This window comes from Lepisosteus platostomus, chromosome 6 (assembly GCF_059453375.1).
Source record: "Lepisosteus platostomus isolate fLepPlt1 chromosome 6, fLepPlt1.hap1, whole genome shotgun sequence".
NCBI classification, from domain to species: Eukaryota; Metazoa; Chordata; class Actinopteri; order Semionotiformes; family Lepisosteidae; genus Lepisosteus; species Lepisosteus platostomus.
This window is the reverse complement of record NC_142616.1, coordinates 45,580,441-45,601,744: the sequence shown is the minus strand read 5'-3', so window position 1 is coordinate 45,601,744 and position 21,304 is coordinate 45,580,441. Positions and strand designations below refer to the sequence as shown.

Here is a 21,304-nt window from a genome sequence, read left to right as displayed (position 1 = left end):
CCAGTCCATTGCAGGGCAGACCCAAACACAGGCCCACATAGTCCCAGGGCATAATATTTCTTTAGTATGTGCTACAGTCTTGTTTCTCAAATTTGAACTTTATCAGAAAGGGTTTCTAGCAGCTTGGTATGATAGGTACAGGTTTTTCAAAAGAGGTTTATTGTGGGGTGCTTTTCAATTCTCTTGGTGTGTGTGGCTGAGTGTCAGAAACTACTGACTCTAGACTCTAATGAGTAAGGAAAAGCACTATTCCACAGCGTGTTAACCAGAGCAAATTAGAGAATCTCCTCGTGCTTTGGTTCTCGGTAAACCTGCAGCAGGCTTTGATGCCATAGTGGAAACCTTCCAATGAATACCTTTACTTAAAGGCTGTGTGTGGTACAGTATGTGCAATTTGCGCAGTCTGTCTGGAGAGCAGTCCTGTTGCAGCTGGGTGATGCTTAATGTCATTTGATCCAGTAATGATTTGTACACCTGTTGCAAAGTTAGAGTGGGCGTTGGATGGGTGGCACTGTCATCACATGGGTGTTTCCAGCCTGTAGTGGCAGGACCTGAGCAGTTAGCAGTGCTGCCATTAACTCTCATCACAGAGGCTGAGGTATGCCACAGTCATTTATCAGTGGCTTCATGCTACTATTAAGCACAATTCCTTGGCATTCCTCTAAAAACAACATTATTTACATTATTTTCTCTAAGGTATTTGGTGGATGACACTGTGGATTCTTTCTGTGTTTGAGCTTGTGAGATACTGTTTTTCTATTTTACCAGGGTCTATTTTACCAAGATGACTAAAAGATACTGTGGCCTATGCTTTACTTTAAGCCCGCTGTCATGCATTCCTGATAATAATTTAAAAAATTGTCTCATGCCTCATCTTGTGTTAAGAGATGGACTTGGTGATTAGAACTTCAGGTTTCTGAACATCAGTAATCTCATTATACAGTATGTTCAACTGGACATATTTAAGATATATTCAGCCTCTTTTATAGATATGCTCGATTCAGGTTTTGTTTGCTTATTTATTACTTTAGGTAACTGAAGAGAGGTGAACAATTAAATAGAACAATTACAGTGTAAATAGATCAGATGGGTGGAAGGCAGAAGACAGTTAAGCCTTCTGGAAGTGAACCTGGTAGACATGGTCTGTAAAGATGAAAAGCTTCTAGACCACATTCCCCATCACCAGTTTCTGATCTGGAAGCATCAGTATGTTAATAAGGATAACATATTCGATTCAATTCAATTTTTATATACCGCCTTTCACAACAAGGTTGCCCCAAGGCACTTAACAATGCAATTTCTGATACATTTTGGCAATACAAAACAGAACACCAGAAGACAATGGAGGAGAGGAACCAAAAAAAAACTCTATGGTTCCAAGGTCAACTGGTTGCCCAATCCCCTTTAGGCATGCTAACATTATGTAACTTTAAAAAAGGAAATAATGAGGGTATTGGTCCATCCATCCATCGTGTCTTCTGTGTGTTAGTACTCCATGCAGATCTCTGTAGACCAGTAAATTCCTCCTAAATGATAGCTATATCTACAATGTCTCTCTTGGATCCATGGCAGTGATACAGAATCCAACTCAGATGGTACCCAGGCACCATCCAGACATGAGGGGGGGAGAATAGGATAGTTTGGTCAGAACAGATGTATCTACCTGGTGGGCCAACATAGAGATGCACAATGGCATGTACAGCAGCACCAGCAACCATGGTTGCAGCAGGCTATAATGTAAGGTGTGTGTAGGCTAGGCTGAAGTAATATGTCTTCAGTCTGGAAAGTCACATATTGAAAATTTGACTAATCTGAAAACAGTCATCATGTGTTTGCTAATATCCTTCAAGTAGGGTGAGATTTAAGCCCCAACTCTGCATTGCAATCATAATATCAATGCATTCCCATAAGTCCCATTATGAGCAAGTAATTTGAGGGGTATGTTTGCTGCTCTGAATTCTTCAGCGTGAATTTGGTGCACTGTACTACAAATACAAAATCAATTATAATTCAGCAAAGATCTAACTCAAAACTACACACACTGCAGAGACTTAGATTTTCAAATATAGTTCTCAGATCGTTAGAAATGTCAGATCATTAGGTGATCAGTAAGACTGTGTAGAACTCAGGTTTTATCATCTTCATAGATTAATGGTTGAGACAGTTGTTATTTTTGCTAGCTGTCATGGATGGATCACCCGGCTTCGGACTTTCGCCCACTCTGGATTTCCCTTCGGTCTCCCTTTCAACTTGTTTGCCTTGGCCACGCCCCCCCAACCACCAGCGCACCGTTGACACGCCCCCTCCCCCCGTTCGTCTACCAGCCCTGATCCTAGTCTTCTTTTCACCATGTTTGTTGGACTCCCTTCCGGATTCTATCATCTGCATACAGTAGGGTCCTAAAAAACGCTTCATGACACATCTATGACAATCTGACCACTTTATTGGTATCTATTGAAACCAGACTTGGCATAAGAGTAGTGCTTCCCAATCCTGGACCTGGGGACCTACACTCCTGCTGGTTTTTGTTCCTCAGTTGGCCTAATAACAGGTTTAATCTGTCTCTTTACTTTAGAGAAAATAATGAAAATGTTGTTTTTAGAGGAATGCCAAAGAATTTTGCTTAATAGTAGCAAGAAACCACTGATAAATGGCGTTGAATTTTGGTACTGTGGCATAACTCAGCCTCTGTGATGAGAGTTAATGGCAGCACTGCTAACTGCTCAGGTCCTGCCACTACAGGCTGGAAACACCCATGTGATGACAGTGCCACCCATCCAACGCCCACTCTAACTTTGCAACAGGTGTACAAATCATTACTGGATCCAATGACATAAAGCATCACCCAGCTGCAACAGGACTGCTCTCCAGACAGACAGCACAAATTGCACATACTGTACCACACACAGCCTTTAAGTAAAGGTATTCATAGGAAGTTTTCCACTATGGCATCAAAGCCTGCTGCAGGTTTACTGAGAACCAAAGCACAAAGAAAATTCTCTAATTTGCTCTGGTTAACACACCATGGATCAGTGCTTTTCCTTACTCATTAGAGTCTAGAGTCAGTAGTTTCTGACCCTCAGCCACACACACCAAGAGAATTGAAAAGCACCCCACAATAAACCTCTTTTGAAAAACCTGTACCCATCATACCAAGCTGCTAGGAACCCTTTCTGATGAAGTTCAAATTTGAGAAACAAGACTGTAGCACATACTTAAGAAATATTATGTCCTGTGACATTAAAACCAAAATACTAAAAAGAACTGAAAATTGATGATCCTGTTAAACAGTAAAAATGTGGTATGAAAAGAGGGAAGGGGCTAATAAAAGGCAAACTGTCCACACTGCCCTCCATCCTGCAGGGCCATCTGGCCATATTGATTCTGACTTCTCAAGACAATCAAAGCCAATGATTGAGAAAAAAAAATCCAATCAAGGTACGGAATTACGAGATGGCTGGTGAAAAAGACTGAACATCATATATTCTTTCCTATATTCTGGAGAGCATTAGTATTCTACATATCTGTTGCGTTTAGCTTCTGGTGCCTGTGCCAATACAAATTCATGGCATGGTTACAGTGCAACGCAAGGCAGTGTTGATTAAAATGAATACCATTAAAGTTTTTCTTTACTGGTTAACAGATTAAAGGAGATTTTCCTTCTTTTGCTGTTTTTGCCAAGCCTTGCTTAGTCTCCATAATAAACTGTTCCTTTCTAAAGAAGATTCTGAAAGTACAAGACTCAATACTGTTAATTGAGCATTTGGGTACTAATGCAAACTCACTGATTTTTTGTGATTTCATTATTTTATTAATTAATTGGCAGGAAAAGTTTGAAAAACAGGTAAATACCCAAACTTTTCAGCTTCAGCAGTGCTATGGAAATAAAAAAACATGTTTCTTCACTTCTGTTAAAACAAAAAAGCTAATTTTAAAAGAACTGTTACCATCTGTTCACCTGGGAGACTAAAACCCTTAACAAAATGTTTTGTGTAACATTTTAATTAACAACATATTTCCAAGTCCCTGGCACCTCAGCAATAGTAATAATCTCCCAAAGTCAATATCTGTAGTTTTAGATATGCAACAAATATTTATTCACAGAAACAAGAAGCATATGAAACTAATTTTCTATTATTCACTTCTGGTGTAGGATGTTTGTGTGCAACATCCTGTAACTTTTTTTAAAGTTATATTTTTGATGCTGGCATTTTTTCCTGCCAATAACCTGACACGAGGTTTATACTTGCAGGATTATGTCAGATGAAACTGTTGATTGTGACTTTCTTTTAGAGTTTGTTGGCAAGATTAAAAACATAGCATTGAGAATTAGCCTTAAACAGTCTGTGTTAAAAAGAGTAGGTAACAAATGATTACAGTGTGTAAATTATCAAGACACAGATCAATAAATGATTTTGAAATGCATATTGACAGAAAATGGGAAGTGGATAATTCTTTTTAAATGTGACCTCTCCTTCACTTTGCCTTGTGTTTACGGAGCTCAAGAAGCTGGGATCTGCAGAAGGATGGCAATGGTGTGGAAAATGAAATGCTGTATTAATTTTTCAATGTGTTTGGGAAGGTCCTCTCCTTCCTGAGTCCTGATGAGTTCCAAGAACTGTTGGTTAGGCTCAACAATCAGCTTCACTTGAAACTCATAGAATAGCCCATTTGCACACACGTGGGCACTTAGCTGAGGGAACTTTCTACCCTAAATTCGGCTAATTCTGCATGTCTGGTGGTATGGTACTGTGGAGTAATATACAATTACAAAGCCATTACTCTGTATCCAACTTTAAGCACTGACAGGCGAAGTGAGGATTGTTTCCTTGCCACATAAGAACGTATAGATTTTTTCAAACAAAAGGAGACCCTTCGGCCTATCTCTATCAAGCTTTGTACTGTAGCTAGAGGTTTTCATAACTAAATGATCTGAGGATGTTATCCAGCTTTTTCTTGAAAGAAAATGAGGTATCAGTTTCAACAACATGGCTAAGTAACTTGTTCCATACTACCACCCTCTGCCAGTCTGTGCTTTGGCACAATTACTGCTTAATACTGCATTTTGGGCTGTCTCTGGAGAGCTTTGTCTTCACCACTGTGGGGCGTCATCGGAAGCCTCTAAAAATTTCAGAGACTGAGCACTTCGATTCCACACAAATCGTCATCTTTACATTTTGTTTGTAATTTATGTTTTTATGTTTACCTGCATGTAATACTCTGCACTCATCTATATAGAAATGTGATATGCCAGGTGTTTTCCTAGTTTTAAAATGTGTCTTAATCATTTTAAATGTATTAGAAGCTTTTACAGTGTTAAACCTGTTACAGGTAAACCTGTATTTTTGTATTGTGTGGAAACATAACTACATATACTAGAATCTAGATCAATGATATAACTTATGAGGAGTTGTTCCCTGTGGTAATCCACTAAAGACATCCTCCAGTTTCCCCTATGGTCCTGTATGGTGGGTGGTCAGTAGGAGGAAAAGGGTGGAATGAAGCAAATTAGAGATTAGTTCTCTGCTCTGATCTCTTAAGAGATCAGCATCATAAAAGTGAAAAATATTAGTATGAATAAATCTTTTTAGGTTATTAAAGCATTTGAAAGATTTTTTCTCTATATATAAAATGCTCTATATTTTCCCTTATTATTGAGCAGCATAAATCTTAGCATAATCTCAGGGAAAGCATATGTTAGAGTGTCATTCCTGTAAGAAGGCACAGCACTTACAGGTTGAAGCACTCCTGGATAAAGCGTGTTAACTTGAGGTTAAACTACAGGGAGGACAGAGGGCTCAGAGAGTGTCCAGCTGCCCACACCTCCTTCACTCATATTGAGGGTTCACAAAGTTATCTGATAGAAAGATAACTAAGAGATGGAAGAGAGGCCCTGCTAGGAACATAAAGGAGAAGACACGTTTGAATTGATTCAGACCAAGAAACTATTACAGGACTGACATTGCATAGTTTGTGCAGACACAGGCAATGTGTAGTGAGATCCGAGCAACCTAATCCTGAGACTGACTAAATGCCCACAGGCAGCAACTGGCCATGGCTCTTATTAGTTTATATGTATTATATGTGGTTTTGCCACAGTTAGTTTTGTCTCCAGGTGATACCAAAGGTTTTTAGCAAACACTATAAAAGAAGCTGATTTGTAACTTAATTCAGAATTGGGCAAACAAATGGCAAATGACACTTAATACACTTAATATGTAGACAAATATAGCGTTATATGCAGGTAGCAGAAAATATGCAGGTAGCATTGGGAATCTCATCCCTGTCAGGTTAGTGGCATAGCCCACACCAGCCCATAAAATTCCTTTTTACCTTTTAAAGTTCATTTCCTAATAAAAAGAAAGGATGGTAGATTATATGATGTTTTCAATGAGCTACAGTATCTCTTCTGTTCCTCTGGTGTTGGGGGGACGTAGCCCAGATGGTTGAATAGTGATAGTGACATCAGCCAGCAATCTGGCTCATAGAAGCACTCATTGCCTGGTTTGGGTGATAGGGTATATCATGATCTCCAGACACTTAATGAACCTTTAAGAAACCCAGGTAATGGTAATTTATTTTTATAATGCTACTGATGTAGATCATTCTGTAGTCTTGCTAATGTAGCCTACTTTGATTTTGTCTTTTTCCTGTAGCACCTACAAATTAACAACCAGCCAAATTTCTTGAAGTGTCCTGACTGCTTAATGTTTTCAACAGGAGCTGAAATATGGGTGTTCTTGTTCAGATTATAATTTTCTGACAGTAAAATTAAAACAGCAAATGGAGGCAGTGCACTGAACTCATCTGGGGAGATTCACTTACTGAGTAAATCAAAAAGAAAACTACCTTAAAATACCTTCTTTATTTGACCTTAAACCTCTATGACAAAAAAACTTTAATGTGTCTCTGCTGCTAAATAATTTTACACAAATACATCTAAGCAATAAAAGCAAATAATTAAAGTTAATTAAACTAATTTATCTGACAAAATTAATGTCTTGTGAACAGGAATTGTTTCCTCTGTTTAGCTGAACTAAAGGTTTGGCTGATCAATGCCAGAATCCTATTCTGTTATTTGTTGGAAGATCCGAGGCAGGCAGTCTCTGTGTCTTAACTAAGCAGTTTTTCTCCTGATGCCCATCTCTCTTTGTCTTCTTTTTTACCTAAATGTATTGTCAGAGAAAGAGAAATACGTGGCCGAAATTTTTCATCCAGCTACAGTATATCCATTTCACCAGATTCTTCATTTTCTTCATTCTACCTTTTTAATAACTTAGGCTTGTCTCTGAAAAGTGCTTTAGAAAAAAAAGACAGATCTACAGTATTTTAAACTGTGTTGAGCACAACTCCTTTCACTATTATCAGACTATAGATATCAATATAACCTGATAAGGAATGCAAGACAGTTAATTTTGGCTTTAGGGGTGTGTACACAGGCTGGAAATGGCAACAAAGTGTCAAGCATGTATAGAGGGTTCTCTCCACCTTCTGGCAGAAGCAATAAACTGGCCAGATCTTTGCTAATCCCTTAGTAGTGTCATCAGTGCAAGCCAGCTGTGGCTCTTTGTCATGACAAAGGCAGTTTTGCCAGTTCTGCACCCTGAAATGTGTAATGCCGCCTTGCTGCATTGAGATAACTACTCACTGGTGCTGCTGGGAGGATCCCAATCTGATTATTTCTCCATGCTTTCTCTGTGAATTTGTTTTGTATTCTACAAAGGAAGAATATTAGCCCTGCTTGTTGTTTTTGGCATGTTGACACGAATAAAAGCAGTGATGTGTCCTATAAGATGACTGGTAAGTTCATAAGAGAAACAAGGTATACCCAAAGTGAAACTTGAAACTTTTCAGGAAAATTAAAATTGTTTAAACAATGATTTTGGTATAGTATGTGTCCATAAGCATAAGGGATTGCACAGGCATACAGCTGAGAGCACAGAGCAAGATCCAAAATGAGTTTTATCCTGCTATTCTGATTAAGATAACCGCAGGTCTTCCACAGACCAATCTGCACAGTTTACTCTTGCTGTGTGTGAGTGAGAGGAATGGAAATAGCACCAGCTAACAGGGATTTGCCCTTTTTTAAGCACAAAATCACATCTGTTGTCCTTCTCCATTATCTGGTAAGGGAAGCTTATCAATGGCTTCTCTCTGACCTTGTTCCTTCATCTGGCAGTGACAGCTAAACTATTCACTGCCATCTGTCAGCCCAAACAGACTACTTTACAGAGGAGGGAACACTGATTGGCTGGAGGCTGCCTGGGGGCGTGGTCTGGGCAGGGGTGACTGGCAGACAGGAAAAGAGGGAGCTTGATTTGGATAAGCAGTTCTGTGGACCTGCAGGGGAGAAAAGGCACACAAAATCATGGAAGAGGTGTAAATCCAGAATGGATGAGTTGGCACAAGAGACACTGGCAGACAAAGACAGACACGAAGGAAAGTGGCTGCTGGCACATCCCTCTGCCATTGGTAACCAATAGGAACAAGATGGAAATTCTCTGAGGTAACACGAGGAGCACTGTTAGGAGTGTGAGTGATTGTGTGGAGAGAACACTGATGGAGAGAGGGGGTGGGAGAATCCAATTAGTGAGAATATGGAGAAGGAGTGCTGCCTGTCCCGGCTGTCAGAGTGTGAGAGTGAGTGTCTGGGTGACTGTTCTGTATTCTGGTGCTTCTGCCCCAGGAGATCTGGTAGTGTGTATGAGATACAATGTGTTTGCCAAATTTATTAGATTTTGATTTGTCACTGTATGACTGTTTGCTTCTGCATGTGAGTGCATGTGTTTATGTGTTGTTCTCAGTTCTGCTGCTGATTTTCACTTTGAATGCTCTAGAACAGAGAACACATACATTTTCTGTATATCCTGAGTGTATAAAACCTTTTCAACAAAAATGGTGCACTGATACAGTATGTAGTGAAATATAGAGCTGGAGCAAGACCTTTGGCCTGTTTAAATGTTTTTTCAGGTGCAAGTTGTGTCCGTTGCTGACATCACTGGAACTGAGTTTTTGCTCATGTATGCAATGACATTTACACACATAGGATCAGTTAATACAACAGAGGGACCTGCAGCTTAGACCTCACTTTATGCTGGACTTATGACGATCCCCACCACTGTTTATCCCCCTGCCTGGGAAAGTGACATAGACTGACCTCCTTTTGCTAAGGTACATCAGTTTAGCAGGGTCCTAACTATCAAATTGTCTCTCTTTCCATGGGTGTTGACTTCCCATAGCTTCAGGGCTCTTGTCTTGGACAGCACACATGCCCACACACAGGACAGGGATGCAGGAACAGAAATCAGAACTATTTACACTGATGATAAGCTATAGGCTTCATAGACTTATGAAGGGAAGCTTATACTGTAGCTTCCCACAATGTTTACGAGGCAATTTCTGAGTGTTTTAACATCCTTGGTTGCTGTTTCAGAATGTTAAGTTCTAGGTCACATTCGGAAGGCTTTATAGATGACAAAATGTTTTGTATCAGTAATTATAGGAACTGTATTCAAGTGTTTCACTACTAAGAGTGTGCTTATGCTATGGGCCTCACTGTCTGAGTCAAGATCATTCTGAAGATAGTGGTTGAGTGATGGTGCTGAAGAGAAATCTTTGCACTCAGCCGATTTCTTAGAAAAGATGTGCTTGATATTGGGCCTTGATACTGGAGAACCAGGTATTTTCAGTATTACAATCAACTCTAGAGTCTATATAAAGGATTACATATTTGAAAAAACTAATTTGCCAAAATTGATAACTTGATCTTGGGAGATCCCACTTATGAGACAGCAGGACATACACTGATCCACAATGAACATGTAAAATCAAGAGGCCATGGACACATACAAAGCCATTTATTTACTGTAGTGCAAATCAAAATATCAAACTAGTGAACTCCAGTCCTTTGAATTAAAAAAAAACCACCACATGTCAGTATTTTAACCTTTTAAAAATCTTGTCAGTAGTAATTTGAAAATGTGTTTTTAATTAAGGCATGAAAATTGCCTGGTTGCAATCGGTATGATGGAAGATAGGCTGTCACAGAAGCTGCCCAGAGAAAGAGATGTTCCATACAACCCAGGATAGCAGTCTTGAATTTTCCATATTGGTTCTGTGGCTTACATTATATAATAATAATAATTGCTTACACTTATATAGCGCTTTTCTCGACACTCCACTCAAAGTGCTTTACAGATAATGGGGACTCCCCTTAACCACCACCAATGTGCAGCATCCACCTACTGTATATGGTGCATTATAACAAAAAGTGTAGATACAATACAAACAATATTATATTACATCTTTCATGACACAAGATTCAAGGCAGTCCTCCCTGATTATAAAGAGACAGAAATATAAAATATCAAAGGAACAGTTAAGAAAGGACAAAACTGATGGATTATTTACACTTTTTTAGTAACTGTATATTATGTTGGTGGACCAGTAGGTACTGCTCTCTAGCTCAGAATTACTGCTGTAGTGACTAGTGGCTGGTGCATCATCTTTTACCAGTCTTTTACCACGCAATGTGCTTTACCGTGCACCTCAATCATCTTTTACCAATAGTATACTACAGTACTGTAAACCTCATTAAGGGCTCCCTGCTCTTGAAATAGAGCTTAGAAAGTACAGTAGACAGCCTGAGAGAACATATGGCTCCACCAGCCTGGCTGCAGAGTCCTCTCTATTGCAGGCTCCTTCTCTTCTACCAGCTGTACAACCCCCTGACCAGCAGCAACTAGATGACATTCTCCAAGGGTGAATTTGCACAAGCATTATTTCTCTTCATAATTTAAAGTAACAAATCTAAATTATTTTTTTTTAGAAATCTATGTGATCTATGATTTTCTTCCCCACCTATAATCATCTGACATCATCAAGGAGGAAATGAGGCTACAGGCAAAGGAACTATGTGATGGACAGTTTCTTTTAGAAATAAACAACATGTTTGAGATGTTAGGAGAATAAAGAGCAAAATGAAAAGAGATTTAATTTAATGGATTATGACATATTATCAAGAACTCAATGTGATATTGTGCAAAAAGACAGTACTGAAGACCCTCGATGATCCTTCCCATTTCTGTGTACAGCACAATGGTAGCGCTCTGGACTCTGTGTCATTCTCACAGCTCTTCCAACCGCAATGTCAACTGCTTGAGCCTGCTCACAGCAAACTTGCGCTGTCTTAAAAAAAATGTTCAAAATATTTGTCACTTCTCCAGTGGATGTGTGCCACATTTGGCAACAGAAGCTCCGTCGTCAGTTCTATTTTCATTATTTTGTTGTCAGCTTCAACTGACAATAGAAATTTGCTCCCATATCTCAGGAATAAGTGTGCTTGTTAATAACGTATAGTTCACTTTTTATTTCATAACGTTTCACACAAAGACTGTTTTTGCTGCCTGTCCTAGTACAAGTGATGCCGTTGCTACTTGTGATCAGTGTGCTAAGAGACTACTGAATCAGTTGCTGGTTCTGATTGTGTTGTGTGTACTCAGAGACTACTGATGCTGGAGCTGGTTCTGATTGTGTTCTGTGTAGTGAGAAACTAATGATGTAATTCAGAGACTGCTGATGCTACGGCTACTTGTGATTCGTGGTTCATGTACTGAGAAACTACTGATGCTGTAGTTGTTTCTGATCTGTGTGGTGTGTATGAAAGACAGCTGATGCTGTAGCTGGTTCTAATATTTGTGACGTATTCAGAGAGTCCTGATCCTGTGTCTGGTTCTGATCCATGTGGTGTGTATAACAAACTGATGGGTCTGATCCATGTGGAGCTGTGAGGTAGAGAGAGGTGGCTTATGGGAAAATCCACCCAGTAATAGAGTAAAGCAGGCTTAAACAAGTCAAACCTGACCTAATTGGCAAAAAGACATCCAGTGAGAGTGAGATTCCGCCCAAGGTAGAGATCTAGAAGTATAGGGTCTGTGTGTAACTGGCCACTCCCCAGGATTAGTGAGATGGTTATATGTTTAGGCATGAGAAAAAGGATTACAGTTTGCGTCTAGGCTTTAACAGGATAGGAAGGAACAGGTTGAGCTGACTTACAAGCTTGTGGGACTCACAGCAAGCAAAGGTGGCTTGAAGAAAATATAGCTTATGCTATACTTAAATATAAATCCTTCTACTTACTAACAAGGCTCTCAGAGGTCAGGCACCTGTCTATCTAATGGAACTTATTAATGTATACTGTAACGCTTCGGGGTTCATGTGGGCACCCTCGCCGCTGCCGCATCAGGTCAGCACCCCACCATCAGGGACTCAAACCCAGGCCTCTGGCATCACTCAACAGGGACCCAGCCTCTTTAGCCAAAGGGAAATCTCCTGTCAGCCCAGCGGCTGCGTTCCCTGCTATTCATAGGGAAGGGCGGTGACGTCACTGCTCTGGTAAGCCAGCTCTCGCAAGCAATGGAGGCTGTATGCATTACGATACCATCCAAGTCCCCGGCTTAGATCACAGAATGTAGGACTTCTTCATATTCCATGCATTAATAAAAAAACAGTTGGCGGTAAAGCCTTAAGTTGCAGGGCCCCTAGCTTATGGAATAGTCTCCCACCCCATTTTCGGGATGCCGAGTCAATCTCAGTATTCAAATCCAGACTGAAGACCTATTACTTCAGCCTAGCCTACTCACACCTTACATTATAGCCTGCTGCAGCCATGGCTGCTGGTGGTGCTGTACATGCCATTGTGTGTCTCTGTGTTGGCCCACCAGGTAGATACATCTGTTCTGACCGATCTATCCTATTCTCCTCCCCACATGTCCGGATGGTGCCAGGTCTGGGTACCATCTGAGTTGGATTCTGCATCACTGCAATGGATCCAAGAGGGACATCAAGGATATACAGTAGCTATCGTTTAGGAGGATTTTGCCGATCTGCATGAAGTACTGACATACAGAAGACATAATGGTTGGATGGATGGATTAATACACTCATTCATTTATTTCCTTTTTTTAATTATATAATGTTAGCATGCCCAAATGGTTTGAGTAGTCAGTTGACCTACAGGTTTTTTTTCTCCTTACAAAGGAGTTTTTCATTCTTCTTCTTCGTTGTCTTCTGGTCTTCTGTTCTGTATTCACAAAATGGTGGTTACTTGCATTGTTAAGCGCCTTGGGGCAACCTGTTGTGAAAGGCGCTATATAAAAATAAATTGATTAGCTACACATTGTGTATACCCAATTTCAGAGAGGGCAAAGGAGAGTCTGCTCCATGGGAATGTGTTGTCACCCCCCTCTTGTACCTACCTGGAACCTCACTGTGCTGACCTACAGTACCACTTCCGCCCATGCTTGACTGTTTGAATTCATAATTTGGGAATCAAATGTTTTTGGGTCATTATATAGAGTAGTTTGTTTTGGCTTGGCCAACATATTCTCCAGACCTGAGTCCCTGTGATCTTTTTTAAAAAGCTACTTTAAAGTATGGAATGTACTAAAATGTAAGCATGAGCAGCTAAAGTGGCAGAATGTCAGAATCACAATCGACAGAATACTTAAACAAGATGGTTCCAAGTGCTCAAAATGGATGGTGTTCTCTCTAAACGTTTGAGAACAATGCCAGTTACTGTTTTAAAAATTTGGGGAAGAAATAATCCCTTTCGTGCATTTCCTGCACTTTAAAGCAACTTTTCTATCATTGTATAGTATCATGTGGTGACAGTTGCATTTCCTCTGGGTGGTTGGTGATGCTATGTTGGCAGTGTCAATCTAGATAAAGAGTCATCTTTATCTGCTCAGATACAGGATGGCCTGTGAGGATTGGGCATGCAATCCCAGGAGATGCTCAATGGTGTTATGCATTCCACTCGCATCTCTGTCCCTTCTTGCATTCCCACACGCACACTCTTTAACAAACGCTCACGCCGCAAGTAATATGCCAATCATTATATCACCTATACTGTGAATAAAATCTTAGGCACCTGATGGCGTAGAGGCGACCGCCAGTTTTTGATTGACTGGGAGGGTTATGGTCCAGAGGAACGTTCCTGGGTTTCTGAAGTGGACATCCTGGATCAAAACCTCATTCGAGACTTCTTTCGCACCCATCCCACTCTGGCTACTGGGTCGTCAGGAGCCGACCCTGAGGGGGGGTACTGTTACGCATTCCACTCGCGTCTCTGTCCCTTTTTGCATTCCCACGCGCACACTCTTTAACAAATGCTCACGCCGCAAGTAATATACCAATCACCGTTCACTCCCGTCCCTATTTTAGTTCTCGTTTTTCCTCACTTCCCCACTCACTACTGCGGATACTCTTAGTGCTCCCAAGTGCGCATTATACTTTTCTACTTCTCTCGGTATTGATCTTCTAGTTTGCTCTCTGTTTTCGACCTAGCCTTACATTTTGGATTGTTGCCCTCTCGTTGTCTCTCCCGTGATCTGACCTACTCGCTTGCTTCCTGGTTTCGTTATTCGCCTTGTGATATGGACTGTCGCTCCCCCATTGTCTCTCCCCTGTACAGACCTACTCGCTCACTTCCTGGTATTCGTTTTTGCTTAGCAATTCGGCTTGGTGTTTCTCTTTCCTGAGTCCTGCACAGGATCCATTCACCCTATCTGCCTGTCCTGACAAATGGTCTCTAAACGAACTTTATTTTGAGCAAGTCTCTGTCCTTTCTTATGCACCCTGTTGAAATGGCCTCAATTTGAAGATCATTTCAACAATGCTAATTGTGGTCTGGGCAACAAGGTTTTCTGTCCACTTATTCAAAGCCCTGCCCTGTTCAAATGGTCAGCTACAGTGTATGACACAGAAATAATATAGTGGCAACACACCAGCAAGCAGAAAAAAAGGAAAAGACAAATATAAGGGGGTCATCTGGCATTATGCAATGTGGCTGATGTAGATGATCACACAGGTATTTTATCGCAGATGCAGAATAAAACTGCAGGGCTCTATACAGTATGTTACCTCTTTCAAGGCCTCCAACAGGGAGAGGCCAGGAATCTCTTTCTTCTGTTCCCATCATGTCCTGCTGCTAAATGCTGATCTGGTTTGATGTCATTTCCAATAACCACTCATCTCCTGGGTGGGACCACGGAGACTAGGTCAGCCAGGGACGGTCAGATCCCTTCTGCCATGAGATCCTGTTCTCTTTAATTGTATACTTACTGTATGTTCAGAGTTAACAGTGGTGGCTTCTTAATGACTAGAATATCTTCAAAATTAGATATCTAGTAAAATTACAAAAATTGCACCTTTTCATTAAATCAGCTTGCATGAAAAAGGGATAGTTTTGTTCTTAAATACTGTACATCCCATTGATTTAGGAGGTGTGCAAGTGTATGGGCATGGCTCTAAAGTTCCAATCAGAGCTACTACTTTCACAGCCGCTATCCACTGGCACAGTCTACTCAGAAATTGTGTTTACTCAGAACCACGCTGGGGGGCAGAGGAAGGGACAGATTCTAGCTTAACCCTAGAGCTACTGTAGGAGTGGCAGTGATTTCTGATTGGAAGATTGGAAGTAGCAGGCGATCAAGAAATATTAATCAACATCGCTATTATGGGCACAGTTTCTGCTGTGCTGCTCTAAAAATAGAGAACTGAGAGTCTGAGCCCCATCTGAGGGCCTCCTATTTCCTTTTAATTCTGATAATCTCTTTATCCATGTTCAGGAGCTGTACTCAAGGTTAGAAAAGCTACACAGTGAAAGAAAGATCATTAAATTGCATTCTGCTCTTTTAAAGTAGTGAATACTATAATGATCCAAACCTGCACACTGAAGTCCTTTGTTTACCTTTTTCTTTTTTTATGCCCTTTTCTCTCACATCCATGATCTTTAGGCTTGATTCTCAAGTCTGTGTTTTGGATTTCCAGTAAATGTATTCTTGTAAATATCCTGACACCTTGAGGGAAGTGCTTGCCAAGGTAAATATTAAAGATATACATCTTGGATGTAGCTCTTTTAAGCTTTCTTCAAGAGCTTCTCGCCAAGAGAAAAAAATCCAACTTGAAATGAAGGACATCTGCCTATCCAAGGGGAAATGTGTGCTCTCTGTTTGCTTAACAAAGTGTGTGATGGTTTTCACTCCTATTGAGCTCTACATCTCCAGTGCTAATGGAGATGCAAGCTTTTTGTTTACTTTTAGACTTTTTGTTTTGCCAAGTCCTGAGCTAAACTACATTATTCAAGTATATTATCTCCAGCATTTTCAGCATACAGAGCTTTAAGCAGTCTTTAGTCTCTGTTTACCTACTGTAAGTATGATTAGTTTATGATGAACAGACACAGGGATGATGTAAAAGAAATACCCACAATAATGAGCATTGTTACTCCTTCTCTAGTGGTCCAATTATGAGCATATTCATGAGCATATTTTGGAAGAGCAGGTCAAATATATTGTTTTACTTGTCTATACTTGCATATGTATTGGTGTGTGTTTATTCTTGGTGGGGTTTGGTAGGTGAGGTCCAGATATGACCTTGTGACCATCCGCTAGCCCAGACAGATGGCTTTCTGCTGCAGTGTTTTCTATGTGAAGGCTGGTGTGGAGGAGCAGAGGGAGAGGGATTAGGGATTAGCCTGCTGGTTTATCTGTGATAAAACTGCTGTTCATTGCCTGCTCTACTTTTCCTGTATGCTGCTCCCAGGCTTCCCTCCCCCTCACTTTCACGAAAACAAAAACTCCTACAGCTGCCAGTTTGACACATTTATTTCCTCACAGATTTCAATTGCTTTCCAAACCTTGTTAGAGAGAAGTGTTGAGTCTCTAGACTTATGAGTAAAGGGTCATGGGTTCATGACCTTAATGCACTCCTATGGTGTGCTTGAACAAGGTACTGTATCTAGCATCTGCATAGTTCACAATTTTAGTAATGGGTACCAGCAGGTTTCTACAGGTTCACCTGTCCCCGTGGACATCTGCCTATCCAAGGGGAAATGTGTGCTCTCTGTTTGCTTAACAAAGTGTGTGATGGTTTTCACTCCTATTGAGCTCTACATCTCCAGTGCTAATGGAGATGCAAGCTTTTTGTTTACTTTTAGACTTTTTGTTTTGCCAAGTCCTGAGCTAAACTACATTATCCAAGTATATTATCTCCAGCATTTTCAGCATACAGAGCTTTAAGCAGTCTTTAGTCTCTGTTTACCTACTGTAAGTATGATTAGTTTATGATGAACAGACACAGGGATGATGTAAAAGAAATACCCACAATAATGAGCATTGTTACTCCTTCTCTAGTGGTCCAATTATCTATATAATGGTGATACACCTCTGTGAGGGACCATGGTACAAGTTTGATGCCAAGTACTGTACAAATCCCATTCAATATTTTGAGGGTTCAATGCAAAATTAAAATTTGTGCCTTGAATAGAAAGTAGCAGAAGAGACAGCAGCCTCCGGGGGCCAGGGCTGGGAACTGTGCTGGCAGGAACTGGAAAGACCTCCAGGCCCATAAGACAGCTCATGAAGGATTTTACCCTGATAAACTCTGAACTCATTCCCTGAGTTTAATATTGCCAGCCAATTCAGACATATAACTGAAGGACTCAAGGTGGGACAATAAGGACACAGAGCCAGTTCTAACATGAATTGTGTCCTGATCTTCTCTTTTGAGGGGTTTGCAGTTGAAAAAGAAGATTACTTCCTATTTAGAGTTCAGGTCAACCTGAATTCTAAAGAATGTCAAGAGATCTAGACACCCCTTGTGGTGCCTTTTAGGAATTTAGGTCAGATCAAGATGCTTTTAAGGTACAGTAGGTGTGGAAAAAGATCACAGGTTTTCCTTGGCTCACACCTGTTCAAAATTAAAGTGGGCCACATGCCTTAAGACTGGAAATAAATTCAACACAATAAAAGATGGGAGATTCTCTTCAAGCATTTTGTTTCTACAAATTCACAAGTCTTTTTTCTACTTTGCAGGTATCATGAAGCTGTGCAGACCTTTGAGGCAGAGTATAGGACCTGCCTTCTTCTGTTACACTGACCCTAACTGTGTCCAAGCAGACTGCATCGTTGTCACCAGCTAGAGACAAGCTAGGGAGAAGAAGCAGTTTTTCGGAGAAAAACAGAATAAAATTCCAAGAGAACAAGGAAGTAGTATATGCACACAACAGCCAGGTTTCTAACTCAATAGTATAGATCATGTCTCAAGTTGGCAAAATTCTGCACCTGTTTGTGGAAGTCAGGTCAGTGCCAGAGGAGGGTGGAGAGATTCCTGGAGATGTGGTGGGCTCGGACACAGCAGACTTGCCAGAGGTGGAGTCCTCACAGCAGCACAGGCAGATTCCTGCCTCTGTTCCTTCCAGTGTCAGCATCCTGTCAGAGGGTGGACATGAAGGGAGCAGCAGAAGTCAGAATACTAGTCCTCCTAAATCTCCATTAAAGCACTCTGTTGGTTTCAAGGAGCTCCAGCGGGTTGTCTCAATGGAGCAGAGTTCTCAGCAGTACAGGCAAAGCCAGTGCTATGACAGGATTGATCAGCTCCTGACAGGGCTGCATCCAGAAAGCATGCTCACGCACACACATTCAGATTATCAACCCTTCCAAACTGGCAGCCAGTCTCCAGTACTTCCGAGGACAGCCACAGCCCCAGCCACACCTAGCAATGGGCGCAGGTCTTGCATAGGAACTGCAGGGGATGATGGCTGGCATTCTCTGGTTACCTTCAGTTACATAGAGAAGGCCAGTATCAAGACTGTAGAAAGCCCATTGAGAATCGGTTGCTACAGTGGGTCTACTGATTCTACCAATCCGTTTAATACAGCACAAGATCGGCAGCCAACACCTTCCCAGCCTCGAAAGAAGCTCAGTGATCCAGTATGGGTAGAGAACTTACAGTCTTCTGCTACTTCTAGCCCAAAAGCGTCCTGTTCAGGATCAGATGTCTTTGGTAGCAGACATCAAACAGCCTCTCCTAAAGTCCTTAAAAAAACCTTGACTTCCATTGCCACAGCTGCTACTAACAGAGCCCTGGAAGAGTTTGGCTCACCCCAGCTGAGACAAAGAGCTGGCAATTCCTCTGATAGCCCACATACTGCAACCAGGTGCACCCAGCAGCCACACTGCCAGTCCTGGGCAGAAAGTCCTGTTCCTGGGCACAGCACCACAGGTATTAGCACAACATGTGAAATGCACCCAGACAGTCCCAGGTCCATCTGCGGCCTGCCCAGGAGTCCAGCAAGTAACCAGCTTTCCTCCCAGGCATGCAAGTCTCCCTTAAAAGTGTCCCCTAACCTAGATGGATTTTCCAAGTCAAATCAAGTTAAGTCAAAGTCCCTGACATTCCAGGACTCAAGGCAGTTAACTGGTGGGGAGATCCCAACACTTACCTCCAAACTCAACCAAGCTCTTGAGTCAGAACCAGACAAGTCAGTCTCGGCTCTTCATGAGATGTCCCCAGCATGTTCTTTGCAAGGTGCCAGCTTTCAGAGGGTTAGCCAAGGATCAAAAGACAGTCCTCGCATAGGCCGTAAAGTGAACTTTAACCTGGGGAGCTCTCCCAGCAGATCACATGAAGGGGCAGGTCATCAAGGATACTGTAAGAACATCTCTCCGGTTAACAGTCCTGAAGTAGCCCGTAGATTAGCTCAAGAGGCTACTAAACTCTCCTCAATTTTTTGGGAAGCCAGGAACACTCCTTCACCGTCCATTTTGACTGATAGCTCCAGATTAGAGAGCCCCAGAATGGGCCATTCATCAATAGAGATAAAGCCATATCCTCTATCACAATTCCGAGGCTCACCCGTGCAGCCTGAGAGAACAGACAGTTTGTACATTGGATACCACCCTGGGAGAGTTTCACCTGGTTTGCAGACAAAGGATGTCTGTTCACCAAGCCCTTTAAACAGAGAAGAAAAAAACTTTGCAATGCCACAGAGAGAGCACCCTGGTCAATATGGAGGCAATGTGGAATCAATCAACAGCCATGCAAGGATACAGAGGTGTGAACTGCCTGAGAGAGACAGTCCACAACCTGACAGACACAAGGCAGGGCAGTGTTCCAACAGCAATGAATCCTCCAGAGGCATCAGACATCAGAGGTCTGAGTTACTTGGCACAAACAGTCCGAAGTTTCAGAGATATCAGGCTGGACAGTTCACAGGATACATCAATTCACACAGCAAGGATGTGAGAACAGATCAGAGAGCTGATGGAGGAGCAAAAGATAGCATAGGTGCCAGTAGTAAATATGTGGGACAGTACAGGGGGGAAGCTCATGGAAAAGATAAAGAGCTCCATCAACAGCTGGGAGATGTGTCAGGGAGGGAGAGTCCCAAACTAGGATACCAGAATGTCATCCCAGCCTCCCCAGTCCTGCTTGCCAAGGAAACAGCAGCTCCGGAAAGAGGAACAGAGCAGTATGGGAGAGAGGCAGTAAGGCAAGCAAATGAGGGAGAGCAGGGATTGTCTCTGGAGGGGAAGGAGGCTGGACCCTTTCTCAGGAACAGAGACAGCGTAGTGTCCACTCTCAGGCAAGAGCAGCAGCAGAGGAATGCCCCTGGGGCAGAAAGTGAAGAAGCTGGAGTAGAAGTTGCTCCGAATGGGAAGTCTCTGGCTGTGATCTGCATCTCCAGGCCCATGAGTGATGCTGACAGAGACAGCGTCTCTCCTGACGGGAGTCAGGCGAGTGGTTCTGTGGTCTCAAAGGTATGGTGCTCTAGAACAGGTGAAAGGGCTGTTTTGTCTCAAGTATGTACCTTGTGCTGACCTGAGAGCTTCTTTCGGCAGAGACTTGTGTCACGACTAAGAAAGCTCTTCTCTCCGGTGCAAAGTTTGCTCAGCCCATCAAATTCTTGTAGTAAAAAGTGTTGAAAATGATTACATTGCTGTCAGGTCAGATAAGAGTTTAAACTACAGCCCTCCCTCTGTGTCAGGAGCATCTGTGACTAGTAGAGATATAGACTAGTGAAACACTGAAAGCAGGGGAGGTGAGGTAGATATGATGTTATTTCCCATTATTTGACAATATCCATTTTCCATCTCACTCCCCGGCACCTGTGAGGTTAACCTGACCTCCAGCAGTGATTGGCAGCAGAGCAGACTCCCAGACTGCCCAGGTGCACACACTCACAGTGTTAAAAGTGTTGGACAGGTGGCACTCATGCTGTAGCTGTGGGGCAGCTCCTGTATAGACAGGGGGTACGGGTCCACTTTACCTATTGAACCAGCACCTGCGCCTCCTGTTCTGGGCAGATTCTAGGAATTCATGTCCTTAAGTAACTTCAAAATGAACAAGAATTATAATTGTTGTTTTTGGTGAATGAAGTTTTAATTTTCTCTCACTCTCAGTGATGGAAACCCTAATGTGAAGCTCTCCACCTGTACCTGTGGTCATGGGGGGCGTGACT

General features: G+C 41.9%; 1 protein-coding gene across 6 annotated transcripts in view; it reads left to right on the top strand.

Annotated features, from left to right (window-relative positions):
* LOC148661804 (uncharacterized) overlaps positions 1-21,304 on the top strand; it is an 85,971-nt gene that overhangs the window by 1,677 nt on the left and 62,990 nt on the right. For 5 of the 6 annotated variants that reach the window (XM_088636118.1, XM_088636116.1, XM_088636120.1 and 2 more), the window contains exon 2: positions 17,877-20,603. In XM_088636118.1, the coding sequence (XP_088492244.1) occupies positions 18,099-20,603 (2,505 nt within the window). In that variant the 5' untranslated portion in view covers positions 17,877-18,098. Of the gene's footprint in view, positions 1-7,977; positions 8,507-17,876; positions 20,604-21,304 lie in introns of those variants that run through there. The other variant, XM_088636117.1, reaches the window with a different exon arrangement.